The 24706-nt window shown below is 46.5% G+C and overlaps 1 protein-coding gene across 1 annotated transcript in view; it reads left to right on the top strand.

Annotated features, from left to right (window-relative positions):
* Positions 1-24706, top strand: part of Bfsp2 (beaded filament structural protein 2) — a 55675-nt gene that overhangs the window by 4943 nt on the left and 26026 nt on the right. Inside the window, exons 2-4 of the mRNA XM_055629894.1 lie at positions 19830-19912; positions 21715-21871; positions 22901-23062. Coding sequence (XP_055485869.1) covers positions 19830-19912; positions 21715-21871; positions 22901-23062 — 402 coding nt within the window. The remainder of the gene's footprint in view (positions 1-19829; positions 19913-21714; positions 21872-22900; positions 23063-24706) is intronic.

Here is a 24706-nt window from a genome sequence, read left to right as displayed (position 1 = left end):
AGAAGAAAAAGGAGGAGGAGGAGAAGGAGGAGGAGGAAGAAGGAGGAAAGAAAGAGGGAAAAAGAAAGAAAGAAAGAAAGAAAGAAAGAAAGAAAGAAAGAAAGAAAGAAAGAAAGAAAGAAAGAAAGAAAAACAGAATGAGCAGGAGGATACTAAAGGGGTGCAGCTGCATCCGACACTTAAACATATTTAGCAGGGCATGGTGGCAAAAGCCCGTAATCCGAACACTCAAGAGGCAGGACTGTGAGTCTAAAACCAGCTTCAACACACCAAGGGTCTAGGTAGGTAGGTAGTAGCAGAGCAGCTGCCTGGCATGGGCCAGCCTAGATTACAGCCCCACCACCACAACAAACAACAGGAAGGCAGGGATGCCAGGCCTTAATCTGGTTTTGGTCATCTCCTGGTTACCTATAGGCTCAAGGAGAGGCTGTTTTAGCAAAGCAGCCCTTCCCATTTCTCAAAGGAATGTAGGCAACTGGTCTAGGCCACACGTTGGAGAAGTTATCTCTAAAGGAGCCAATGGAAGTTAATAATGCGGTGCTCAGCTGTGTGGCCTTCCAAACCAAGAGCAAATAAAACCAGAGCCCTTGAAAGACCTTTGCTGCAGCCCGACTCCCTCTTGTCTTGGCATATTGTTTGCACGGCCTTCTTGAACTCCGCTAGTTTGGGCTTTGCTTACATAAGGAACTTTTCACCCCAGAACATTCCTGTGGTCCAATCTAACGTTTTATAACTAACCCCATGAAAGTTTGCTTTTAATGGATAATGGGTTAAGAGTCCAGAGTTTGCTTGCCTTTTGGCCCCTACCTATCCCAGCACTGGGCTTTCTTTGAGCTGAATATGCTTTAACCGTTGTTAGACTGTTAACCTTGAGACAAGGAATGACGGCTTGGTATAGAGCGACTGTCTAGTATGTGCAAGACCCTGGGTTTAATCCTCAACACCAGAAGAAGAAGAAAAAAAAAAAGACTGTTTACCACCAGGTGGTGGTGGCCCTTGCCTTAAAATCCCAGCACTAGGGAGACAGAGACAGGTAAATCTCTATTTTGGAGACCAGCCTACAGAGCAAGTTTTAGCCAGGACTACACAGAGAAACCCTGTTTTGGAAAAAAAAAAAAAAAAGTTGTACCTTATGAAAGACAACAGCTTATTAGGACTCCAGATCTTTCCAAGTCAGAGCAGGGAAGCCTGCTAAGACAGAAAAAAGAACTATCCACAGATCTGTCCTAATACAAGACGCTTCTCAAAGGTTTCCTCTCAAAACAAAAGCCTGACATCCATATTTAAGAGCATGAGGAGGGCCCTGCTAATGGGCTGCACTCCAGAAAAACCAAATTAAAACTTAATCCAGGCAGCTGGCACAAGTGTGGGGCAGTGTGGTAGGTCTTTCTGGGGGATTACTGAGAGAAGTGGCTGAGGCAGGCAGAAAATGGCAGAGTCCCGGGGGGTGGGGGGTTTGAAGCCGAGCTGCTGAAGCTCGGGACTCCATTTAGGCAAATAAAACCTCGTTCATCCTGGTCTGCCAGGGGAACCACACAGAAAGACTCATTTATCTGCTTTAAACAAGCGAGCCATCACAGATGCATTATTCAGCAGAAACAAGAAGTTACTCCAGCTGTTAGCGGGAGGTAATGAAAAGCCTCAGGAGGACAACCCTTTCACACTGACTGGTTACTGGAAAGGCAACGTACAAGTTATATATTTATGTACCTATTTATTTCAGGGGGTCACTGGGTAATTGTAAGTCTTGGAGGAGAAACTGCAAGTCAATGGAGTTAGGCAGGCTCTGGAGACACTGAGTGGCAGAGAAGCTACTGTCGGAACAACTACACATACACGCCTGACCCAGTCCTGGCTGGGTCCTCTCCTCCCCTTCTCCCTCCTCCCCACTTCCCCCAGCCAGTCTCACCAGGCCAGAGCCTCTCTAGGTACCACATCCTACCTTAAATTTCATGACCTCTTCATTAGCTTCTCTCTCACCCCAGCGAAGTGTCGCTCCAGGGCAGCTCTGGGCCATAGTAACTGGCAGGTGACATTTTTTATTGTTCATTTGCCACGAAGACCCAAGCATCAGGCGTGTCTCTAGCTAGAGCCTTGGCTGTTTATCTGGATAACGAGAGGAAACTCTCTTGTGAAAATGTTTTCCCAGGAGGAAACATTAAATAATGTGTGCCCCTCCCCCTACGGTCAAAATGACACCACAAAGGTTAGCTGTGGGGAACTATTGAGTTTATCAGGCTTCCTTCCAGCCCAGCAGAAGGATTACTTACTGGAATGTGGACGCTTTAACCCAGCACCAAGGCTGACTTTCCCAGAGCCACCTGCATGGAGTCCCTCCCCTAGTTTTCCTTATATATTCTAGTTCCTCCCCAAGACCAATTGCAATTCGGGCAACATTGCACACAACGGGTGGTAGGAAGCAGCTGGATGCCCAGGTAAGGGTCTTGTGACCCTCCCCATCCCCCTGTGGTAACAGTCAACAAGCCCAGCTGGGATGGTGTTTGTAGGCAGCACAGCTGAACTCCCTAAGACGGTGGCGGTTTGGCTCAGAGGATAGCGCCGCTCAACGGTCTGTCTCTCATGTGTGTCGTTCCTGCAAGGGGTGAATCAAGCAAGGAGAGGAAGGACCTGGGGGTCTCTCAGGAGTCACTGTGAGGGTTCCCAGAGAAATCTAAGGAGCCCTGCCTGGGGAGTTCATATCTCTGACTGATGTTTCTCACAGCTGCAGTTGCTAAAGAAATCAGCTCTGAGCCTTCAGCGCAGGGCCTAAGCACGCACACGCGTGCACACGCGCACACACACACACACACACACATACATGCACAGGCTAGGCACCACTTCCAGGGGAAAGCCTTGGACAGACCCAGAATTCCTAAGTGCAGCTCCCTACCCAGCCAATGACGGGTGTGGAGAGGACATAGGTGTTCTGGGGTCCCTCCCCGACAATGTTTTCCTGCAAAGCCAAGTGTCTTGATAAGACTACTGAGAGTGACAGCATTGAATAGGACCCTGATTCCCAGAACCTCGAATTCACATCTCCTTGGATCCTCAGCTGTGGGTGGAGTCCCTCCACCGGAGACACAGGATCACCAGAGGTCGGCCGGAATGAAGGCCTCAGCCTGGATGGCTGCAATACCCGGCCATATATTTTCTCACTCTCCTGGAGGCTGGCAGCCTAAGATGAAGGCGTCAGCTCCTGTCGGGAGCCATCTGCTTCCTGACCCTTCATGTGACTGCACATGTGTGCCCACGTCCCTTCCCGAAAGGGCCCCAGTCCTGTTGGATTAGAACCACCTCCGTGACCCCATTTTAACCTAATCCTCTCTTTAAAGGCCCTCTCTCCAAAACTGATCACATCCCAAGGTACGGAGCAATTAGGACTTCAACATACGGATCAAGGGGACGTAATTCAGACCGTAGCCTCCAACTGTTATTTTCTTTTCCAGCATCCTGAAAGCTGAGAACTATACCACCATGACCCCAAATTTACAAGCAAACTGAGGCCTAGAGAGGAATGACTGTTCCTTACTGAGTTTGTGTTCCAGCCAGGATCAGTTCAGTGGTGTCTACGCTCCCCAATCCCCACATTACTAAAAGCTCCCTGGTGCCTTCATTTATAAATCCAGGGGGGCCCTAGCTAGAACCCCACCATTTACTTGGAAAACCCTCTGCCTGTTAAAATGGCGCAGCGCCCACAAAGGTGGCTGTGTGGTGGTTAACCTTGGGGATGGGTCTGTTTTGCTTTCACCCTTTTAATCTAGAAGGCGATGTCACAAAGGGTAGACTGATCTTCCCGCAGGCACAGCCATGAGGGCTGTAACTAGGACACGGGGGCTGGGGCCACCTTCCAGCTCTTCAGTCAGCTCCAGGCCTGACTTGAAAGTTTAATAGCTTTGCTCACTGGGAACGGTGAGGCCTCCTTTTGGGGTTTCTTTTTTTGTTTCTTTCTTTTCTCTCAGTGATGTTCAGGCTCAGAAAAAATTAATGATTATAATGTGCCGAGCAGTCAGCCCTCGAGGCAAGACACCTTCCCCTGACGGTAGAGTTCAGAGGCTCCCTGGGGCGCATAGTTCCAACTGCCTCCAGCCACTGCTCCATGGGAGCTGGGAACACTGGGAAGGGAGAGATTTCTGCTAAGATGAATGTGCTGAAAGGTTTCCAAAGACTGCTGGATGGCGTCTGTGGCCTCTAACGGTGACTGCTTCTTCCGAACACTGAGCTTCACGCCCATCTGGGGAGCTAAGGGCTCTTTGAGAGTAACCAGAGGTCACACTGAGTGTTCAAGCCTGGATGTCAGTCTCCAAAGGGTCTCAGTCTAGGAGTGAGACATGGGCCTGTTGAAAACCACCAAAGGTAATGGAAAATAGTCTCATGGGGGACAAGACCAGACTTATTATTGTCACAAAGGAACATACTGGGAAAGCCTGGTATGTCTGAAGGAGGGGCCTGAGAGGACCTGTGCCTTGGGTTGAGGGGGAAGAGCTTGCTGTATATTTTAAATTGGTGAGGCGGGGCTGCCTGGTGGCTGGAAACCATACTAATATTTACCAAGGAGGCGAGAGGCTAGGGCAGCCAGAGGCAGCAGAAACAGTAGCTCTTCAGTCCTCTCAAGTTCTGAGTATCCTCACCTCTGTCCTGATGTAATCACCACAGCCCCCGACCTCTCTACACCACTATCCCAGAACGATACTGGCCCAGACTATGAGAAGCACACACGTGAGAAACCAACGTCAGCTGCTGGCCGCGGTGCTGCGGTCCGATTTCACCTCCACCACGACGGGCTTCCTCAGCCTTTCCATCCACAGCACAAAAGGACCAAGCTGCCAGATCTAGCTTCCTGGGGGGAGGGGGACTCTCACCTCCTACGTATCTCCCAGGACTCTGGAGGCTTCACCGGGTGGAAGTGTCATTTCTTTACCCTTGCTGTGTTAGTGGGACTCAGGCTCTGAAGAAAATCCTCTTCTAGCCCATGGGGCTGGCTGAAGGTTCTTGGCTTGTGGCTGCCAAGTCTCTTGCTTTGGATGTCTATGCGCAGAATTCCCTTATCCGAAGTCCCACTAACCTCATCATAACTTGATTACATCTGCAAAGACCATATCTGGAAAAAAAAAAAAAAAAAAAAAAAAGGCAAAAAAAGCCCTGGGGTTAAGCTTTCAATGACTCTTGGGTGCAGTATTCAATGCAAGCCAAAACTATAGCTACTGGTTGGTTTGGGATTTTCTTGTTGCAGTTGGTTTTTTTGTTTGTTTGTTTGTTTGTTTGTTTGTTTAATCATATATTCCTGGTTTCCAAGATTCTGTTCTAGTTCCTCAAATGCCACTTCAAAAGTCCACAACTACCAATATTTTTTGTATCAAGCCCGCTTCTTTTTCCGTTTCAAATCATATTCTGCCTCCTATCTACATGAATTCACTTGGAATTCACTAGGGCAAACAGCGGTGCGGGCAGCCTGAGAGCTGCTCACTGTGAAGGTGACACACAGTTTCTGTGTTGCTGGGCCAGGTGACACGAGCTCTCTGAACCCTTTCCTCAACTGTCAAGTGGAGGAATCAGCTCCCCTGCTCCCCCTGGCACCCCCAGTGGCAGTCGTCCTCAGCCTACTCAATACACAGAGAACCCCTAATATCAGAACTGTGGTCTGGTCTTCCCTGAACTTGGTACCAATGGCATGGTGACAGGAAACAAGGACAGAAGGAAGAGGAAGAGGAAGGCAGGGGAAGATGAGAGGAAGTCAGGCAGGAAGGAAGAGGAGCAGCTAATGGTGAGTCTTACAGATCCCAAAAGACCTGAGTTCACACTCTGGCCTTGCCATTGACTGACTCTGTGACCTGAGACAAACCTCGTAACCTCAACCTCCAAATGCAATGCCGTGGTCCATAAAAGGAAGAGAATATCCATACCTCAGAGATGCTGTAAGACTTAAATAGTTTATTTTGGATCTTTATTGTAATGCCTGGCTGTAGTAAGCATTCAGATGAACTCTGTGAGTAATTGGTGTCATCATTTGTTAGAGTTAACTAATAACAACCATGAATACTGCATCGTCCTTTTAGCCCGTCTGGCCAGCCGACTGCATAGTATCTCAGAGGGGGCGGAGTACAAATAGTATCTGTGCAGTGACACATAGGGCCGGGCCCCTGGGGTCTCATTGTGGAGAGTAATCCCAGAGTGGCCTTTGAGGCAAACCCAGAGCTGAAGATGACCCTCCATGAGATGGGGTCAGGGCTGGGGGGTGGGGAGGAGTCATCCCAGGCTGTTGCCTCTTGGCAAGTGGCGCCACCTTCTGGCTGCTTTAGGAGCTGTCTTGCAAACCTAGCTTTCTCCACCCCCTTGGAAAGTGTTCCTGGCATGTCAGTTTCCGGACTCTTAGAATCCCCTCTCTCGGTCAGAGGCCACCTTGATTTGGGAAGCCAGCCACACAATTGGAGACACACTGCAGCCAATCCGATCGTGTCAGACTCTCTGCTACAGGTCGGTCTCCAGTTCTTGAGGATTCAGAAATCAACCGTAAAACCTCCCCCTGTGCTGAGACATCTCGGAGGGAGCACACCCGTCCCTGTTCGCTGCCGTTGAGATTCGGGACGGAATTAATCCCTTTCATCGCTGAGATGCATTCTATGTTGCTTTCAGGGTTTAGGCCAGAGCTTGAATTTAGAGGCAGAGCCCCCAGGCTCTGAAGCCTGTTCCACAAAACTTCCCCGCACCCCACCTTCACCTCCCCCACTGAAAAGGAAGGAAATAATTGCACCATCCAGGCAGTGTCCCTGTAAGCCTTAAAGGAGTATAGCAGGAGGGAAGAAAGCTTTGTCAGTGTCAGATTAGAATACCACTTCCCAGCATGCGTGTGTAATTAGTGTCACACGGAAGTACAGAATCTTTCACGATGGTGGCATGCGCTGGGCCTGCCCCCTTCCTTGCAGCAGCATTTATCACAGGAGCTGCTAAGGAGCTGTCACAGATTCCCTCTTATTCTGTTCCGTTCTGAGACCTGGAGTCAGACTCCCATGTACCAGGCTCTACGGGAATTCAAATATGAAAGAGTCCGAAGTCGTGGACTGTGGGTGAATGGGGAGAGCGATGAGTCAACACATCCGCACGCTGGTCCAGCCACACTGTGACGCGTCAGCACAGTGCAAGGCGCGTGACAGACGTCAACCGTACACCCACCAGGAGGGACTGGAGGGATGTGGCCAAGTCCGAGGTGATAGGACTTGCCGGGATCCTTTTTAACCCACTCAGCAGAAGACAGACACTGCCCCCGACACTAAGTGAAAATACAAGTGGTGCTGTGGTTTTGCTCGTAACTAAAAGCGCCATAGTAACCAGACATGGCGGTGCATATGGCTTTTTATGTGTCTCAAACTCAGGTCATCAGGCTCCCTTGTCCACCTCTGCACCTGTCCATTCCCACCTGCATCCCAGCACACTTTCCTGGAGAGCATCTCTGTATTAAGCTCTGTGGCGTGTTGACCACTGGACCCGTTAATATTTTTTTTCTGGTTGACTTTGAGTAGGCCACCTTATTTTTTCTTAATTACAAGCTACTTTAATATAAAAAGGGCACCCAGCACTCCGCATGCTGACCCTTAATATGACACACTTTATTTTAAGCAAAAGATTTTAGATATAATTGAAACCCCTCTGTGCATGGAAAAGCTGCAGCCGCAGTTCAGTCTGCAGGATGTCTGCTGGCAGGGTCCAGTTTTCCCACAAAATTCTGGTGTCTATTTTATCCAGTCATACGGCTGGTTTTATGAGGCTCATTCACATTACAGAAAGCGATAATAATAATAATAATAATAATAATAATAATAATAATAATAACAATAATGATATTGTACCGCTGAGTCCATCGTCCTCATCCTCACAATGCTGACACTGAGATTTAACCTGGATCCTTGCGCGGGCTGGGCCAGCACTCTACCACTATTCTATGCTCCCAGCCTCTGCTTGCTTTTTACTTTAAGAAGGAACTCACTAAAATACCTCAGCTGGCCTGAATTTATTCTATAGTCCAGGCACGCCTTGAATTTACACTCTCCCTAGCTCAGCCCACAAAGCGGTCAGAATAACAAGCCTGCACCACTGTCTATGTGTTAATCTCATCTAAAATCACCCTCCTAGAAACATCCAGAATAACTGTCAACTAAACACCCAGGCTATAAGCCAGACAAGCACCTACAGACTTGACTGTCACAGGCTGTCCTTCCTTTGGCTTCTTTTCTTTGCTCTCCTGTTTTCCAGAGTCATCCATGTTACTGAGTGTGTTATCTCACTAGTAGACAGACAGACAGTTATTATTATTATTATTATTATCATCATCATCATCATCATCATCATCATCATTATTATTATTATTATCATTATTGTGTCACTGGGGTCAGATTGTTCCAGTTTTCTCTGTCACAGAGGTTGGGATCAAGAACTCTCCATGCATATGTTAGGGGTGGGGCACATCCCTTCAGGAAGCTGTGTTTTGGTAAGTCAGGTTGTTGGTGTATGGCACATGTATGTAAAGGCCAGAGGTCCACATCAGGTGTCCACCTCAGTGACTCTCCACCTTATATTTTGAGGCAGGGTCTCTCACTGTTCTGGCTAAGCTGACCAGCAGGTAAGGACCAGGCCCAGCTTGTTTACATGGGTTCTGGAATCTGAACCCAGATCCCCATGCTCCCATAGCAAGCACTTTACCCACTGAGCTATCTCTCCAGCCCTGTGAATCTGGTTTTATTTTAATAAATAAATAAATAAATTTAATAAATAAATTTAATAAATAAATTTATTTATTTATTAATAATAAATTATTATTTATTTAATAAATAAATCTGGTTTTATTTAATAAAAAACACAGTCCTCTGCATCTCCAGCTGCTTTCAAACCAAGAGGGGCGAGATTGTGATTTGCGGCAAAGACCCACGACCCAGGAAGCCTGAAATGTATATTATCGGACCCTTGATAGCAACAGTTTAGGCCTGCTGTGGGCAGCATGCAAGCAGAATCCACAGCTGGTGCATAGCATTGCTGCGTGGCTCGGAACTGGCCACACAGATTTCCCTCCCACAGCCGTCGGGGAGACCTCTGCCTTCTTTGTACGATTCTCTCACTCTTCCCCTTAGCCTTGGCCCCATGTTTGTGAACTAATGTCTCCCTGCCTCACACTCTTGACTCTTTAAATGCAGATCACGTATTCATCTATTTACTAAGTATTTATTAAGGGTTAGCATGCACCTGGTACTATGGAGATTGAAGCCGCCCTGCTTCTAAGAAGAGAAATGGCACTATCGGATGTTAGAGCAGTGATTTAATCACAGTGGGAGGGCAGGTGGCTGAGCGTAGATTTTGCTGGCCTGCCCTGGAGAGGGAGCACCATGAAAAATAAACCAAATAGGTGGCAGTATTTTGCAGGCTGAGGATGCTCAGCTGGGAAGTAAAACAACAACTTGGCCATCTGCCCAAAGCGCCTGGCCACCCACATCCTCTTACCTCGTAATTCTCAGGAGAAAGGAACTCTGTTTCATGCTGGCATCCATAATACAATCATTTGGTGATGATACTGATGTGTGTGTGTGTGTGTCCTGCCTTTTGACCTCAGAAAAGGAAACATCTGTGATTCTAAGGGAGTATTTGAGAAAAGAATTGCCCATAGTTGATACAACAAGAAATGGGGCTATTTGTAGTCACCAGCCAGTTAAAAGGAAGGGAGGTAGCCTATGAAAGCCATCAGGTAGTCCTCCTGGAGGCTGGAAATCATGACACCCAGAAAGATGGAGGAATAAGACGGGCATTAGACCAAAGAAGAGCAGAAACTGCTGAGGAGGGTCTCAGGGGAGAAAGTGCTAAGGCAGGAGAAAGCCAGAGTATAAAGTCTCTGGGACTGTTGATTTTAAAAATCACATGTATATGCATGCCTGCATGTTTGAAGAAGATTTTATGGGCACTTTTCCTCCTTGGAGTTTTTTTTTGGGGGGGGTTGTTTCAAGACAAGGCCTTATTACCTTGGCCCTGGCTGACCAGGAACTTGCGATCTTTCTGCCTCAGCCTCCCTCCCAAGTGCTGCGATTACAGATGTGTGTGCTACCATGCCTGGCTATATGTGCTATCTTGATAATTTTAAAAGCTGAAATATAAGGACAAGAAAACAGCAAAGGGTAATGAAACTCGGCACATATTCCAAATGCATCATGATCTCTGAGGTGAGGACAAAAGTTGATGACGGCAGAGATTTTTAAAACAGACATGAGATTTTTTTAACTGTCCAAACACATGTGGGAAGTCATAATTCTGACCTCTCTACATCGGTGTATCATTATATATTTGAAATTTTCCATAATATATATGTTTTCTTTTTTTAAATTGTTGTGGTTGAGAAAAAAAAGGGCCAGGTGAGGAGGCTCGTGGCTATCTCAGCAGTGAGCAAGATGCTGAGGCAGGAATGGCAGACAGTCACTGATGGAGGAACCACAAAGGTTAGTGGTGAAGAAAGACAGAAAAGGGTGAGGCTAAAAGATGGTGTGACCACTGTGGAGATGCCCAGGACAGTCTGGGCTGGGTTTAAAGGATGGATAGGTGCTCACTTAGCAAAAGGAAGTATGGCGGCAGGGTTAGGTAAGACTTGCCTAGTGCTCAAAACAGAATCCTTCCGAGGCGCCCATGTGGGGAGGTAACAAAAGTGATTCTCAGTTTAGACTAAGGTGGGGCCCCTAGCATTTCTGAGTGCAAACCTTACTCCAGCGTTGGCTCTCCACAATGGAGTATTGACAGCCTATAAGCTCAGCTGATAGCTACCTTACCAAACCCCATGCAGCCAATAGGGAAGAAATGGGGGTTTCCCTAGTCAATCAGTAAGGAAGAGCTCCTAAGAGTACACCTGTGATCCCAGCATTCTGTAGGCTGGGGTAGTAAGAATGCAAGTTCTAGGCTAGTCTGAGCTACATAGTAAGATTCTATCTCAAAACAAAGAAAGTGATAGTCATTATAATCCATAATAAATGGTTCAGAGAACACCAAGGAGGCAGAGATGAGCAGAGAAGAGGAAGTTCTGCCTGAGGTGAGATGGTCAAGGTGAGGAGAGATCCAGGAGGGAGCAGGAAGCAAGGTTGATGTGACCGAGAAAGACCAGACCCCAGAGTGACTGAACTTGTGAACAGATGGAACACAGACAAGCATGTAGAACCTTCAAGGCCACGGTCTAAGGCTCTAAGCTTTAGCCGTAATAGTGCTGGCTAGTTTTATGTCAAACTGACACAAGCTAGAGTCACTGGAGAGAAGGAAGTCTCAGTTGAGAAAAATGCCTCCATAATATTGGGCTTTAGGCAAGCCTCTAGGGCACTTTCTTATTTAGTGATTGATATAGAAGGGCTCATTTTAAGGGCCACCCTTGGGCTTCTAGTCCTGGGTTCTATAAGAAAGCAGGCTGAGCAAGCCATGAGGACCAAACCAGTAAGCAGCACTTCTCCATGGCCTCTCCATGCTGCCTTCAAGTTCCTGCCCTCCTTGAGTCCCTACTGTCACTACTTTTGATAACAGGAGTGTGAGTAAAATAAACCATTTGCTCCTCAAGTTGCTTTCGGTCATGGTATTTCATCACAGCAATAGTAACCCTAACTAAAACACTAATACATGAAGACCCTCTGAAAAGTCTGAGTCAGTAAAGTTGGGGCCACAGGATCTCATTTGGGGGTTTTAGGAGCACTCTGGAAGCAGAGTGTAGAGTACATTGGAAGAGAGTTTAGGGTATAGCTCAGTGCTACACAGCTCGCCTACACTCAATCCCAATTGCTGCCGCCACTACCATCAAAATAAAAATACATCGAAGGAGAGAGTAAAGGAAGAGATCACACCTAGGACGGCATGAGAGTCATGTGCACAGTGGACATGAGAAGAGGTAGAGCCAGACAGCTGGGTCTGAGAGTCATCGCAGAGGTAAAATGAACCAGACTTAACGTTGGATTCAATATGGGACACTAGAGAGGCCAAGACGTTAACTTTGAGATGTCTGTGCAACAGCCACATAAAGAGAAAGTGGCTGTACATGGCTGGAGCTGAAAGGGAAGTTCAAAGCTAAAGATACAGATGTGGAAGTCAGCCAGGTATGGTGGCATACACCTTTAATCCCAGCACTCAAGAGGCAGAGGCAGGAAAATCTGTGTGGCCAGCCTGGTCTACATAGGGAGATGCCATCTCAAAACTAAAATAAGGAAATGAAATAAACTCGGACACCCGTAGTGCACACAATTTCATTTCATGTAAGTCCCTGTGGGCAGATGAGATGGCTTATAGATTAGAAAAGAAGAAGAAGCAGCAGCCAGCCCTGAGAACTAGTGGCTTTTAGAGCTCTGATACCGGAGACTTCATCAGCACGGCAGGAAGAGTAGGAAGGTGGTGTCGTGGGATCCAAGGGGTACAAGTGCATCCTCAATGACACACATGAGTGGAGGCCTGGCCAGGTGGCAGTCCTCATCGTGATGGGAACAGAAGTATGGCTGGAGTCCTGGGGGCGGATTTTGGCTGCTCATTTATTTGTTACTAGAAGCAAGTCTGCTGAGCGTCCACCCTTGCTTGAAGTCCAATAAGAGAGACAATGTTTCCAAGGGGATCTCGCATCACCATGCCAACTGAGCTAATTTCCCGGGAGCCCAGGCTTGCCCAGCTCCTCCCTAAGCCCGAAGTTCTGGCTGCTGGGACACCAATATCTTTAACTCTATATAAAGTATTGATGCCCCTGCCAGGCTCACATGAGAACATTTTTTTTTTTTTAATGCTGCTTGTCTTTGCCATTTTTTAAAAAATACAGTCATAGTTCAAATCCCTTATCTGCCACCACCAGCACCATTTATTTTAATAACTATGTCCCCAGGGAAATAGCAAGAGGAAGAGATAAAATCCAGAACATCAGAGTAAGCATGCATGACTAGGGTTTTTCCAAGGACCATAGACGGGAGAAACTGAAAGAAAAAAAAAAAAAATATATATATATATATATATATATATATATATATATATTATATACATATACACATATCAAGCCACTAGATGGAAGTCTTCATTCAACTGTCTGTGCATTCAAAAAAGACATAAGCAAGGGGTCAGGGTGTAGCTCAGTGGTAGAGCCCATGCCTAGCATGTTTGAGACCCTGAGTTCAATCCCCAGCACAAAAGAAAAAAAAAAAAAAGGAGGAGGAAGAGGAAGAGGAGGAGTTTAAAAGAGCAGATGGGGTGGGAGCAATGGCTGGACGCATATGTCACTCTAATACAGCCCACACTCACTGCACGGCTCCTTTGTACAAAGACAAGTAACGATGATAATGACCACCGGGTGTGGAGTCCTCCACCTGTGGCAGGCCGGCTGCTGAGTGTCTTCCACACGTTGAGACTTAACTCTGTGGTGAGGAGGAGAGCTAGGTGTAAGACCGAAGGAAGAGTGCAGTTGCCTACAGGGTGTTTGTGCTGGGTGGGGGGTGGAGTGATTCAAACACACTGATGATGGGGACGGAGGCCAGTATCAGCAACAATCGCCCAGGCTGTCAGTAGCTCAGCCTAAAAGAGCATTCCACTATCAAGAAGCATCTACTCTTCTCTTCACCCCCACCATAACCTTGTTGATGCCACCATCGTTCATCTTTAGGAAGATAAGGTCCCCTAGGAGCACAAGAGCCTCCTCTGCTCCTCAGCATCCACTCTAGCTCCCGAAGTCTCCCCTTCCCTCATAACCCACATCATGTCTGTACCATGCTCCATCTGTTACTACGGCTTCCCAGGAACTGTTACTATACCCTTCCCCATTGTCTCTGAGGCCTTCCTTCCATGAATGGCTTTTGGTTGCCTTTTAAACCTCATCTCCCATGGTAGCAGCTCACCCTCTGACAGCACAAACGTGGGAGAGAATGAGTGAGGCCATACTGAGAATGCTGTGTATGAAATAAACATGAGAGTAGAGTAGGATTTATTGGACAAGCAGGGCTGGGAGGACTGGCAGGTGTTGTGACCCAGACTCAGAAATATTGAGTCTTATGCTGAGAACAGGATATGACCATTTGACTGTCCCATGAGCTCCTAGGGATACTTGGGAATTGCCCTTGAAGAACCACTGGATAAGCTACCCTAAAAACACCTCCAAGAGGAGAGCCAGAGGAAAAACCTGACAGCCATTCTCCCCTCAACAGCCACCCCCCACCCCGCTTCTTCCATTCTGTGTCAGACCCTCCGAACTTACTCTGTAACCCACCGCAGCCTCTTGCTGCCCATCGCTGGAATTCATCCAAGATGTCCCCTCTGAAGGCATCTCTTGCTCTTCCCTCCATCACTACTTACCAGTCCTGAGTCTCTTTCCCTCAAGACTACCCAAACCCACAACCAGTTCATACTGACCCTGATCTGACCAGGTGAATTCATCAGATTTATGTTGCTGCAACAAAATACCTGGATAAACAACTTAAATGGAAGAGATGCCTCTTTTTGGCTCACAGTTTAAGGGCTCTCGGTCCAGTCAGCCAGCTCCATTGTTTCTGGGCTGTTGTGAGGCAGAACATCATGGCAGAAGGGAAAGTTGCTGACCGCAAGACAACCAGGAAGTAGAGAGAGGGGAGAGGTCAGGGCTTTAAGATACAGCCTCAAGAATATGGCCCAGGGGGCTACTTCTCCTAACTAGGGTTCAACATTTTCAAGTTTATAGAACCTTCCCAAATAGCATCAGCTGGGGACCAAGGCTATAACACGAGTCTATGGGGGACATTTTATATTCAACTCATCACATTCGGTCTCTTTTAGCAAGAGACCTGGCATTAAAACATATAGCTGTGATAGTGACTTTTCAGGTCAGAGAAGGAGAGGACCCCCCCACCAGTAACTCTCCCAGCTCTCCGTGTAGCAAGCTTCTAGCCTGCCTACCTTTCACTGTTACTTCTGAAGACCATTATTCATTCATTCCTACAGTCTCCCCCTCCAGAGTTGGCCGCATGGTTCCAGGGTCATGGGTTGCTTTTCTCATGGGCATAGCATCCGTCTGGTAGCTGTGCTGGTGACACTTGGTGTTTTCATTGCCTTCTCCCCTGGAAAGGAAGTTGTTCAGAGAGGCAATGTTAATTTGCATCCTCTCCAGCCGTAAATCAGTGAGGACCAGATAATTAATGTACATCTCTCACTGCTTAAAATAGAAATGCTCTTTCTTCTCCTGAGAAAACGCTCAGCAGAAAAGTTCCCCAGACCTAGCCACTCACGGGGTTCTGGAAGGAAGGTTACAGGTGGGGGCGGGGGGTAAATGAGAGATGACTGAGTCAGTGGGGGTGGGCTAGTGATCTCAGAACCCGTGGGTAAAATATCTCTTTATCTCCACGATGCAACCCAAAGAGGAACCAAGAGCCTTGGCTGTCTGCATGTCTGGAGCAAAGGAAAAAGCGGTCCAGGGGATCTCTAAATTCTGATTGGCCTTTCAGCTTGTAACACACACACACACACACACACACACACACACACTCCTTTTGGGTCCCACTGTCAGGGGGTGGCACTCTGGCTCTGCTTCTTTCCAGCTGTGTGATCTGGAGCAACTTCGGCTCTCTGCTGCTAATATTCTTACTGGTAAATCGAATGTGTTGGCAGCTTGAAAAGGGTGCTACCAACATTTAATGGAGTTGCGAATATTCAGTATTGAGTCAAGGTGGGGCATATTTAGTGTGAACTATTGCCTCCCTGCAAATAAATCCCTCGGCTTATAATGTTTGCCAGTTCCCCTGGTGTAAACACTCTAACCTTGGCCAGTATCAAAACCAACATCTCACTAAATGTAAGAGGCGCAGAGTGCTGTAACATAGCATTTCCACCACGCAGATAGAGTCAAAGCAGATACCTTCAAACTCAGACATAACATTCAGTACATGTTGAAAGGGGGTCAGGGGTTGCTGCATTTTTATTCTAAGTATAATAGAATACTTTGTTTGGGTTTTTTTTTAAGCTATTTAATTTTAGGTTCACAGAATTTAATTTTTCATGGTGGCATGTTTAACAACCAGCTCATAGCACTTGTACAATATTTAATGATTCATTCTCACACAGCCAGGACAAGCCAGCTCAGGCACATTGCTGGGTACATGCTTAGGCAGTCAATAAACACATCTTCCCTCCCCTCTTGCCTTACTTTCTTCGCTCTGGGAAGGTTTCCTGAAGGTTTTCCCTCACAGGCTTCATTGCTTTTGGTCCAGACCCCTCTGGGCTACCATACCAGGCCCGAGTCTGCACTAAACCCCAGCAATGATACCAGCTCTCCTCATACCACAAGGGACCCATCCACTCCCCAAAGGCTGAGAATCCACCAACCACAGAGACGGAGGTGTCTCTGCCTGGTTAGGGAAGGCAGTGATGGATGCAGGGCCCTTCGTGGTGATGAGGGGGGACCGTTAGTTTATTTTAGGATCTCTGTCTGGGAAGGGGGTGGGAAAGCAGGACCAGCAGGCTGTACTTTGGCAAGCCAGGGCCTATAATCAGTCCCCACTTAGGGGTGGAATAAACCCTTAATTGTTGCTAAACACCAGTGAAAAGCAGGAAGGCCTCCAGCCTCCTCCAGCCCTGGCCCCACACAGCCTCTAAGGATGGACATTTGAACACAGCCACCCTATCTGTCCAGCAGGCAGCATCCAAATTACCCCTGTTCTTGGCCCAGAACAAGAACTCAAAGGCCCCCGAGGAGCAGGAACAGGGTCACCAGCCTCGTCTCACCTCCAGGAACTCTGTTTCTAGCCAGTGTCTTTGGGCATGGCCTCGAGCACCTTTGTATTAACTAATATCAGGAATTTGTAATAGATGGGAGATGTCACAAAGCCCTGTGTCTCATGCTATCGTAGCAGAGCAAAAATAAAGAAAAGCTCTGGGGAAAAAAGCTTGTCTATCCAAATCCCCGTGTCAGTTCTGCATAGTAAAACTTAAGCAGCCATGGGTCCACCTTCTTTGTGCACTTGTAGAACTGTAGCCTACTCTCTACACACATGCATGCTCACACACACAAGCATGCACAAATATACACATACATGCAGACACACAAACACACACATCCATTCATCCATACACACACAGAAACAAACACATACAAAAATACAAACACACATGCATAGACAATACATAAACACATGCACACACACACACACCAAACACAAATACACACGTACATTTGTGGACACACACACACACACACACACACACACACACACACACTTGGCTTATTTCTTTGACTTTTTCCTTTTCTTTTTTAATAAACTTTATTATTCAAAAATTTAAAGAAACTTACTTTAAGAATCTTGACTTTCGATCATCTGGGCTCCACATTCAAACATTAGAAGCACTGAATAAGGAAAGTTAAAAGTTCAAGGCCCGATTGAGCTATACAGTGAGCTCAAGACAAGCCTGGGCAACACAGTGAGACCTAGTCTCAAGACAGAAATAAGGAGCCTGTGAGATGGCTCAGGGCATAAAAACACCACCCAAGCCTGGCAACACAAACTTGAACTCGGAGCCCACATGGAAAAAAAAAAAAAAAAAGAACATTCCAGGAACATTTTAGAAACATTTAGAAACTCCTTTCTTAATGACTTCTTGGAAATAACCTCAAGAGCAGAGCCAGGGAGTGGCTGAGAACCGTCCCCCGTGGTCACACCACTCATTTTATTCATGTATTCATTCACCAAGTATTTAAGAATGCCAGCCTGCCGACACATGGTGGCATCTGCCCCATACTTCCAGCGCTCAGCCAGAGGCAGAAGTATCACAGATGTTCAGTGCTAGCCTGGTCTACAGAGTGAGTTCCAGGCCAGTCTGCACTGTACAGAGAAACCCTGTCTCACAAAAGTAAAAGAATGACAGCCTCGTGGCACAGACCTGTAATCCTGGCTACTCGGGACGCTGAGGCAGGGGAATGCAATGTCAAGGTCTTCCCGGGCTAGAGACTGAATCAAGGACAGCCTGTACAACTTAGGGGACCCTGTCACAAAATAAAATGGACAAGGAGAGCTGGGATAGATAGTGGCAGCACACTTGCCTAGCATGCATAAGGCCCTGGATTAGATCTTCAGCCGGAAGAAGAAAAAAAAGGTGTAGCGGTCCCAGCCTGGCCCTGGAGACACAGCAACAAACAAGAAGCTGACACTTCAGGAAGGGGGCGGGGACATCTTAAAACAGTAGGAGAAAAGAGAGGTTGGCTAAGGAGAAAAAAAATCTCCCTTTCTTTAAAATTCATCTTGGCGGCATGTGTGTGTACACACGCCACACGGGTGCCAAAGGAAGCCAGAAGAGGGCACCAGATACCCTGGAGCTGGAGTTACAAGTAGTCGTGAGACTGGATTTCTGGAAACAGAACTCAGGTCCTCTGGAAGAGCCACAGGCACTTTTAACTGCCAGATCAGCTCTCCGCTTCACAAAGCTCCATTTGTGGGAGACCCAATGGCTATACTCCTTTGTCCCAATATGACCATCCAATTTAGTTTCATCTCATTGAATTTCCCACCAGCAAAGATCAGGTTTTTCTCTTCTTGAGCCTCACCCTTGAGCACGTTGCAAACAGATGAAGTAGATCGGCTCCTTGCCCGTGTAGGTCTCACCTCCTAGCCTTATTCCTGTCTTCCACCTCCTACTCAATAAAGAACTAGAAACTGTACGCGCCCTCGGGGATGTATAAATGAAACCTATCTGCCCAGGAGTGTATATTTAGCTAAATCATAGAGCGGTTTGTTCTATTTTTAGTTTTGTGAGGGTTTTTTGTTTGTTGGTTCGGTTTGTTTGTTGAGGAACCTCCGAGTCGATTTCCACGGTGGCTGCATTAATTCCCCTCACCGCGGCCACATGCAGTCGCTCTCCATCATCGTCGGAGCTTGTTATCCTTCATCTCCTAGATAACATACACCTCTCTGGTAGGAGGTGATATCTTGCTGTGGTTCTGATTTGCATTCTCCTGATGATTAGGGACGCAGAGCATGCTAATTAGCCTGATATAATCATCCCACAACGTAAAGCATGTATTAAAACCTCGGATTGTACTCTATAAATAAATACGTAACTACTGCCAACTGAAAATGAAAATTCTTGGCTAGGTGTGGTGGAGCACGCCTGCACTCCCAGCACTTATGGGATGGAGATTGTGAGTTTGAGGCTAGCTGTGCTATACAACAAGATCCTGTCTCAAATAAATAAATAAATAAATAAATAAATAAATAAATAAATAAATAGCTGTCTTTTCATTCATTTTATTATTTTATGTGTATACGTGTTTTGTCTATGTACCAGCATGCGTGTGTGATGATCACAGAGGCCAGAAGATCTCAGATCTCCTGAGACGAGAGTCACAGACCATTGTCAGCCACCCTGTGGGTGCTAGGAATCAGACCCCGGTCCTCTGGAAGAGCAGACCTCGGTCCTCTGGTGCTGTTATCTGCTGAGCCATCTCTCCCAGCCCCATTAACAACTATTCCTATAAATAACTTTGAACACATATATATGCATGACATATTATATATGAATGCATACATATGTGTGCACACACACACACACACACACACACACACACACACACACACACGAGCTGCTTTATAAAGCCTGTGAGACTTCACTGAAGGAGCCAGAGCTTTTCCTTACCTGGATAAGTGGAGAGCTCAAAGCTGTGGCAGGGGCTGTGAACCAGTATGCCTTTGAATCACTATTTTATCCCCAAAATCTTATTCTAAGTCTCACTCTAACATCTTAAAGATTTATGCTCTCTTACCTCTACCTTGTCTTCAGAGAGGGAGACCCATTTTGAGAAGCTCCCTCACGGCCTCCAGAGCTCTGCGCTCAGTGCCCTCTTCTCTTTGCTCCAGGTGGGAGAGGCGGTCTTGGAAAACGCCCGGCTCATGCTACAGATGGAGACGATCCAGGCGGGCGCAGATGACTTTAAAGAGAGGTAAGGCTCTGAAGTGGGGAGATCTCCCTACCCACCCAGACTCCAGACTCCCGTGTAGGTAACTCCCCTGAGCGCACACCAGTCCCTCCCGCCACCGTGGAAAGGTGGCCTGACGCAACAGAAACTCTAAGAGAACCCAGAGCAGCAAAAACCAAGCCCTAGGGGCTCAGAGACAGTGCCCAGTGTCACTTGCTTTAGAAAAGGTGCGGTTTTTTTTTTTTTTAAAGAAAAATTATTTAGTGTGTGTACATGTGTGTGTTTATATTTGCCATGGCACACATGTGGAAGCCAGAATACCACAAGTAAGGGTTGGTTTTTTTTCTTCTACCGTGTAGTTTCCAGGGATTGAACTCAGGTTGTCATACTTGGCAACAAGTGTCTTCACATTCGACGCCATCTTGCCAGCTTTGTTTCTTTGTTTTGTTTTGTTGGTTTGGTTCCTTCATTGTTTTGTTTTTGGAGATAAGGTCTCACCATATAGCCAAAGATAACCCTGAACTACTTACTGATCCTTCTGCCTCCAACTTTCTTTTCTTTTTCTTTCTGGGGGAGGGGGGTAAGAGGGGTAGTTAGAAGCAGGGTTTCTCTTTGTAGCCCTGGCTGTCCAGGACTCACTTTGTAGACCAGGATGGCCTTGAACTCACAGAGATCTGCCTGCCTCTGTGCCCTGAGTGCTGGGATCACTGGTGTGCGCCATCAAACCTGACTCTCTCCACCTTTCAATTGTCGAGACTATAGGCGTGATCCACCACGCTTGGCTTATTTTGAGATGGGATTTCACTGTGCTAACCAGGACGACCCTGGATCCTTATTTTACATACTTTGTAGGATTACCAGAGGACTGACTTTGGGTATTCCCAGGGTCAAACTCACCTTTTTATAGGGCTAGAGAGTTAAACTTTCATACAAAGAAATGAGCAATGATTAGAGCTTTCCACAAACGGACCATTGAGTGGCCTCGAGAGAGAACGAGTTCCTCAGCACCAGGAACACACAAACAGAGGCTCCAACAAAAACCATCTGTCACACAAGTCTTCACGGGACTGTCCCTGGGAGTTCTAAATGTTAAAGTCCATTACAGGGGTTGGGGACACAGCTGAGGAGACTGTGCTTGCTTGGTGGCTCAATTCCCAACCCTCCCCTCCCCCTACTCCACCCCTTCCCCACTGTGTTTAGAAAGAAGTTCTAAGGGTTGAAACTCAGCCTGGATAGTTTTGATATAAGTGTGTCCACTCACGTGCTCATTATTTAAAAAGCCGTTTGCTTTTGTTCTTTTGTCTGATTGGTTGGAGCTGGGCAGCAGCGCCCCCTGTAGGTTCAGTGAAGTATGTGCTCTGATAGCATTCATCGCCACCTCTTTCTGAGCCCACTCTTTGACCTGGTTCCTCCTTTACACTGCCCAATTGAGTTTGCAGCCACTGCCTGGAATTGCAGCACATTGGCCATTTCTGGATGCCCAGCTTGATTCTTAGCAGGTCTTCAACGATAGTAGAAGATTCTTGAGTGAAGAGGACTACTCAGTACAGGGAAAAAGATTCGTATTGCCTTCCTGTGTTGCGAACCCTGAAGCAGCCTTCCCTAGGCTCCAAAGGCCTCACAAAGCTCCCATTAGCTGCCTGCTGATGTTTTCAGGATAACAATCCTTCAGCAAGAGCAGTAACAATGCCCCCAAAGCTACCAAAACACCGGCATTCAGCATTCACTGCCTATCACATGTGGGCCTTTGGGCAATATCTACAATCTGGTTTTGTCTGCCCCTCTGGGCACTACCCAGCTATGCTGATTAAGTCCCTCCATTGCAGATATGAAAATGAGCAGCCATTCAGGAAAGCAGCAGAAGAGGAAGTAAGCTCCCTGTACAAAGTCATTGACGAAGCTAATTTGACAAAGACGGATCTGGAGCATCAAATAGAAAGCCTGAAAGAAGAACTGGGCTTTCTGTCAAGGAGTTATGAAGAGGTAGGTGGGGTGCGGGGTGCTGGGCTGCCCCCTCAAAGCGAGGCAACTCACCTGTGGGGTTGTAACCTTCTAACATGGGGCTTAGGGACTCTTCTCTTTGTTGCTCACCCAGGCCTACAGGGAAAAGTAAAGGGCTTTAAAGTCTTTGTCATGCGCCAAATTATCCATCCATCAAACCCAAAGCCTCAAACCCAAATGTCTTCCAGGACCCAGAAGGTACATAAGTGGAAGGGACAGTCATAATCAGGAGAGACTGTTAGAACTACTTGGACCTTGAGGGAGCATCTCTCTAACATATTCTGTTTCAAATATTGTTTTTTCAACACTGCATGAACAGGACAAACTGAGTCATTCTAAAGACAGGCCCACATGTAGCTCCCACACACTCCTTTACAAAATAAGGTTATGTCTTTAAGTGACAGGCCCAGAGGGCACCTCGAGCAGGAAACACTGATGACAAGCCACCACACACATCCCTCTCTGACTCATGGTGCAGGGTGCTCCAAGCTGGGAGTCACAGCTCACTGACCATGCTGGCATCAAGCTGACAGTGACTACAAGCCTGCTCCTTCCTAGTCCTGGTTCAGCTGCTGAACACCACGCTCCAGCAGCAACCCCTTAGACTCCAGAATTACCTTTAATTAATCCCCTTTAGTACATCCTGACCTTATGCCTAACTTGCATTTTCTGTAGTTACTTACTATAGATTACAATACTGTGTACCTGCTTTTGATTATGTGTTTATTTCGTGTTTTGCTTTGGACATAGGTATGGGCTTGGGAAGCTCTAAGAAACACGTCCTTGGGGAAAGGAAAGGACACCTACACTGAGAAGATCTGGGACTTTCCCAGTCTCTGTGATGCCTATGCGTGGTGCAAGATAGACAGACAGACAGACAGATAGACAGATAGACAGATAGACAGACAGAGGCAAGGCCGTGCCCACAGAGCCGACCTGCTTCTGGCTAGAATCCTACATCTTCTCTTCCCTCCCCTGGGGCTGACCTAAGATGTCCACTGTTGCTTTCAGGATGTGAAGGTTCTGTACAAACAGCTGGCAGGGTCTGAGCTGGAGCAAACAGATGTTCCCATGGGCACTGGTCTGGATGATGTCCTTGAGACGATCCGAATTCAGTGGGAGAGAGATGTGGAAAAGAACCGAGCAGAGGCAGGAGCCATGCTCCAAGCTAAGGTAAGAGACAAGCCAGAATCTTCCCCTGGGACCTGGGAAGGAGTCCAAGCAAGATGGAGGCAGCCATAAGGTAGAAGAAATGCAGCCATTTAGCAACAAGCTCAGTCCTTGCCAAAGGAGGAGAAATGCAAATTAAGGTAATAATACTTGCTTGCCTCTCTAAAATAAGAAAATGTTAAAAATGACAATGTTCAATTCTGGCAAACACATGGAAAGGGTTCTCTACTGTGTCATCAAAGAGTATAAGGTATAAGTTTCTGCCCAGCCTTTGCGTAGGGATTTTATCATCTGTATCAAGAATGTTTATATGCTCCTACCTGCTGCCTGCTACTGCTACTGCTACCTGCTAGCTAAACAACCTGGACAGCCATCTTAATGCATTAGGAAAACAAGGGTAAGGATGTAGCTCAATGACAGAGTGCAGAGAGAGAGAGGAGGGTAGGGGAGATGGAGAGAGAAAGAAAGAGAGAAATAGTTCATGCCCAAACGTACTCCCTGAAGCATTTTAAGGGTTGCGTAAAAAGGTGGTAAAAATACATAAATGTCTTATCATAAGAGAAAAACTACACCACCACTTAAATATATTATGTGCAATGAAACCTGTTATTAGAAATGATGCTTGGGAAGTAATTATAATAGCATGGGGGAAAGCTCGTGAAAGGCAAAATGTGAGAAAAGCAATTACAAATTGGTATATACCAGGGACTGACAAGGTTTTTGTTAATACCGAACACTTAAGACTCACCTAGGAAGCCAGGTGATTTCTGTTTCAAGCACTCAGCTTTGCCCCTGAAGTGTAAAAGCAGCCAGAGGACAATAAATAGCAACAAGCATTCCTGTGTTTCAATAAAACTTTATTAGTAACAGAGTATGGGAACACATGTTTTTAATCCAAGCACTTGGGAGTCAGAGGCAAATGAATAATTCTGAGTTCAAAGCCAGCATCATCTATATAGCTAGTTCTTAAGACCCATCTCAAAAAAAAAACAAAACAAAAAACAAAAAACAAAAAACAAAAAAAACAAAAAAAAACAAAAAAAAAACAGAAACAGAAAGCAAACTAGACTTGGCCTTTTGGCTATTAAGTTGCCAACTCCTATTGCACACAGTAAAGCACTGTTCTCAAGAGAAAACAAGACATCTATGAAAATTAGACTACTATGTTAGTAGTATCAGCAGTGGGTTGTCTTTGAATAGTTGGCTTACCCAACACTTTGAGATGGTTTTCTTTCTTTTGAGAATTTCTCATTAATTTCTTAAGTAGCCTGAATTTTATTACTGATAAAAAGTCAACTTGTATGAAACCTCACAAATAACAGAAGAATTAACCAGACAATAGACTGTAGAAGGTTTGTCCTTCTGATCTTCCCCTGCAACTCACCTGGGGACTTGGAATAGAGGAGAGGAAGGACCATGTAAAGAAACTGGAAAGACAAGGTGAGCATGTTAGAAAAGGCAAGCCTGCTGCTACTGGTGCTCAGCTGATGACTTTCAACATCGACTGTCCAGCAGAATTGTCTCAGAAATTATAGCATCCAGGATCCACTCCAGAACAATTACATCAGAAGAAGCAGAAAGACTTTGTGGGATTTATTACTATTATTATTATTATTATTATTATTATTATTATTATTATTATTATTA

The sequence above is a fragment of the Psammomys obesus genome, unplaced genomic scaffold (assembly GCF_907164565.1).
Source record: "Psammomys obesus unplaced genomic scaffold, mPsaObe1.curated_primary_1811, whole genome shotgun sequence".
Lineage (NCBI taxonomy): Eukaryota > Metazoa > Chordata > Mammalia > Rodentia > Muridae > Psammomys > Psammomys obesus.
This window is presented reverse-complemented; position numbering and strand designations above follow the sequence as displayed.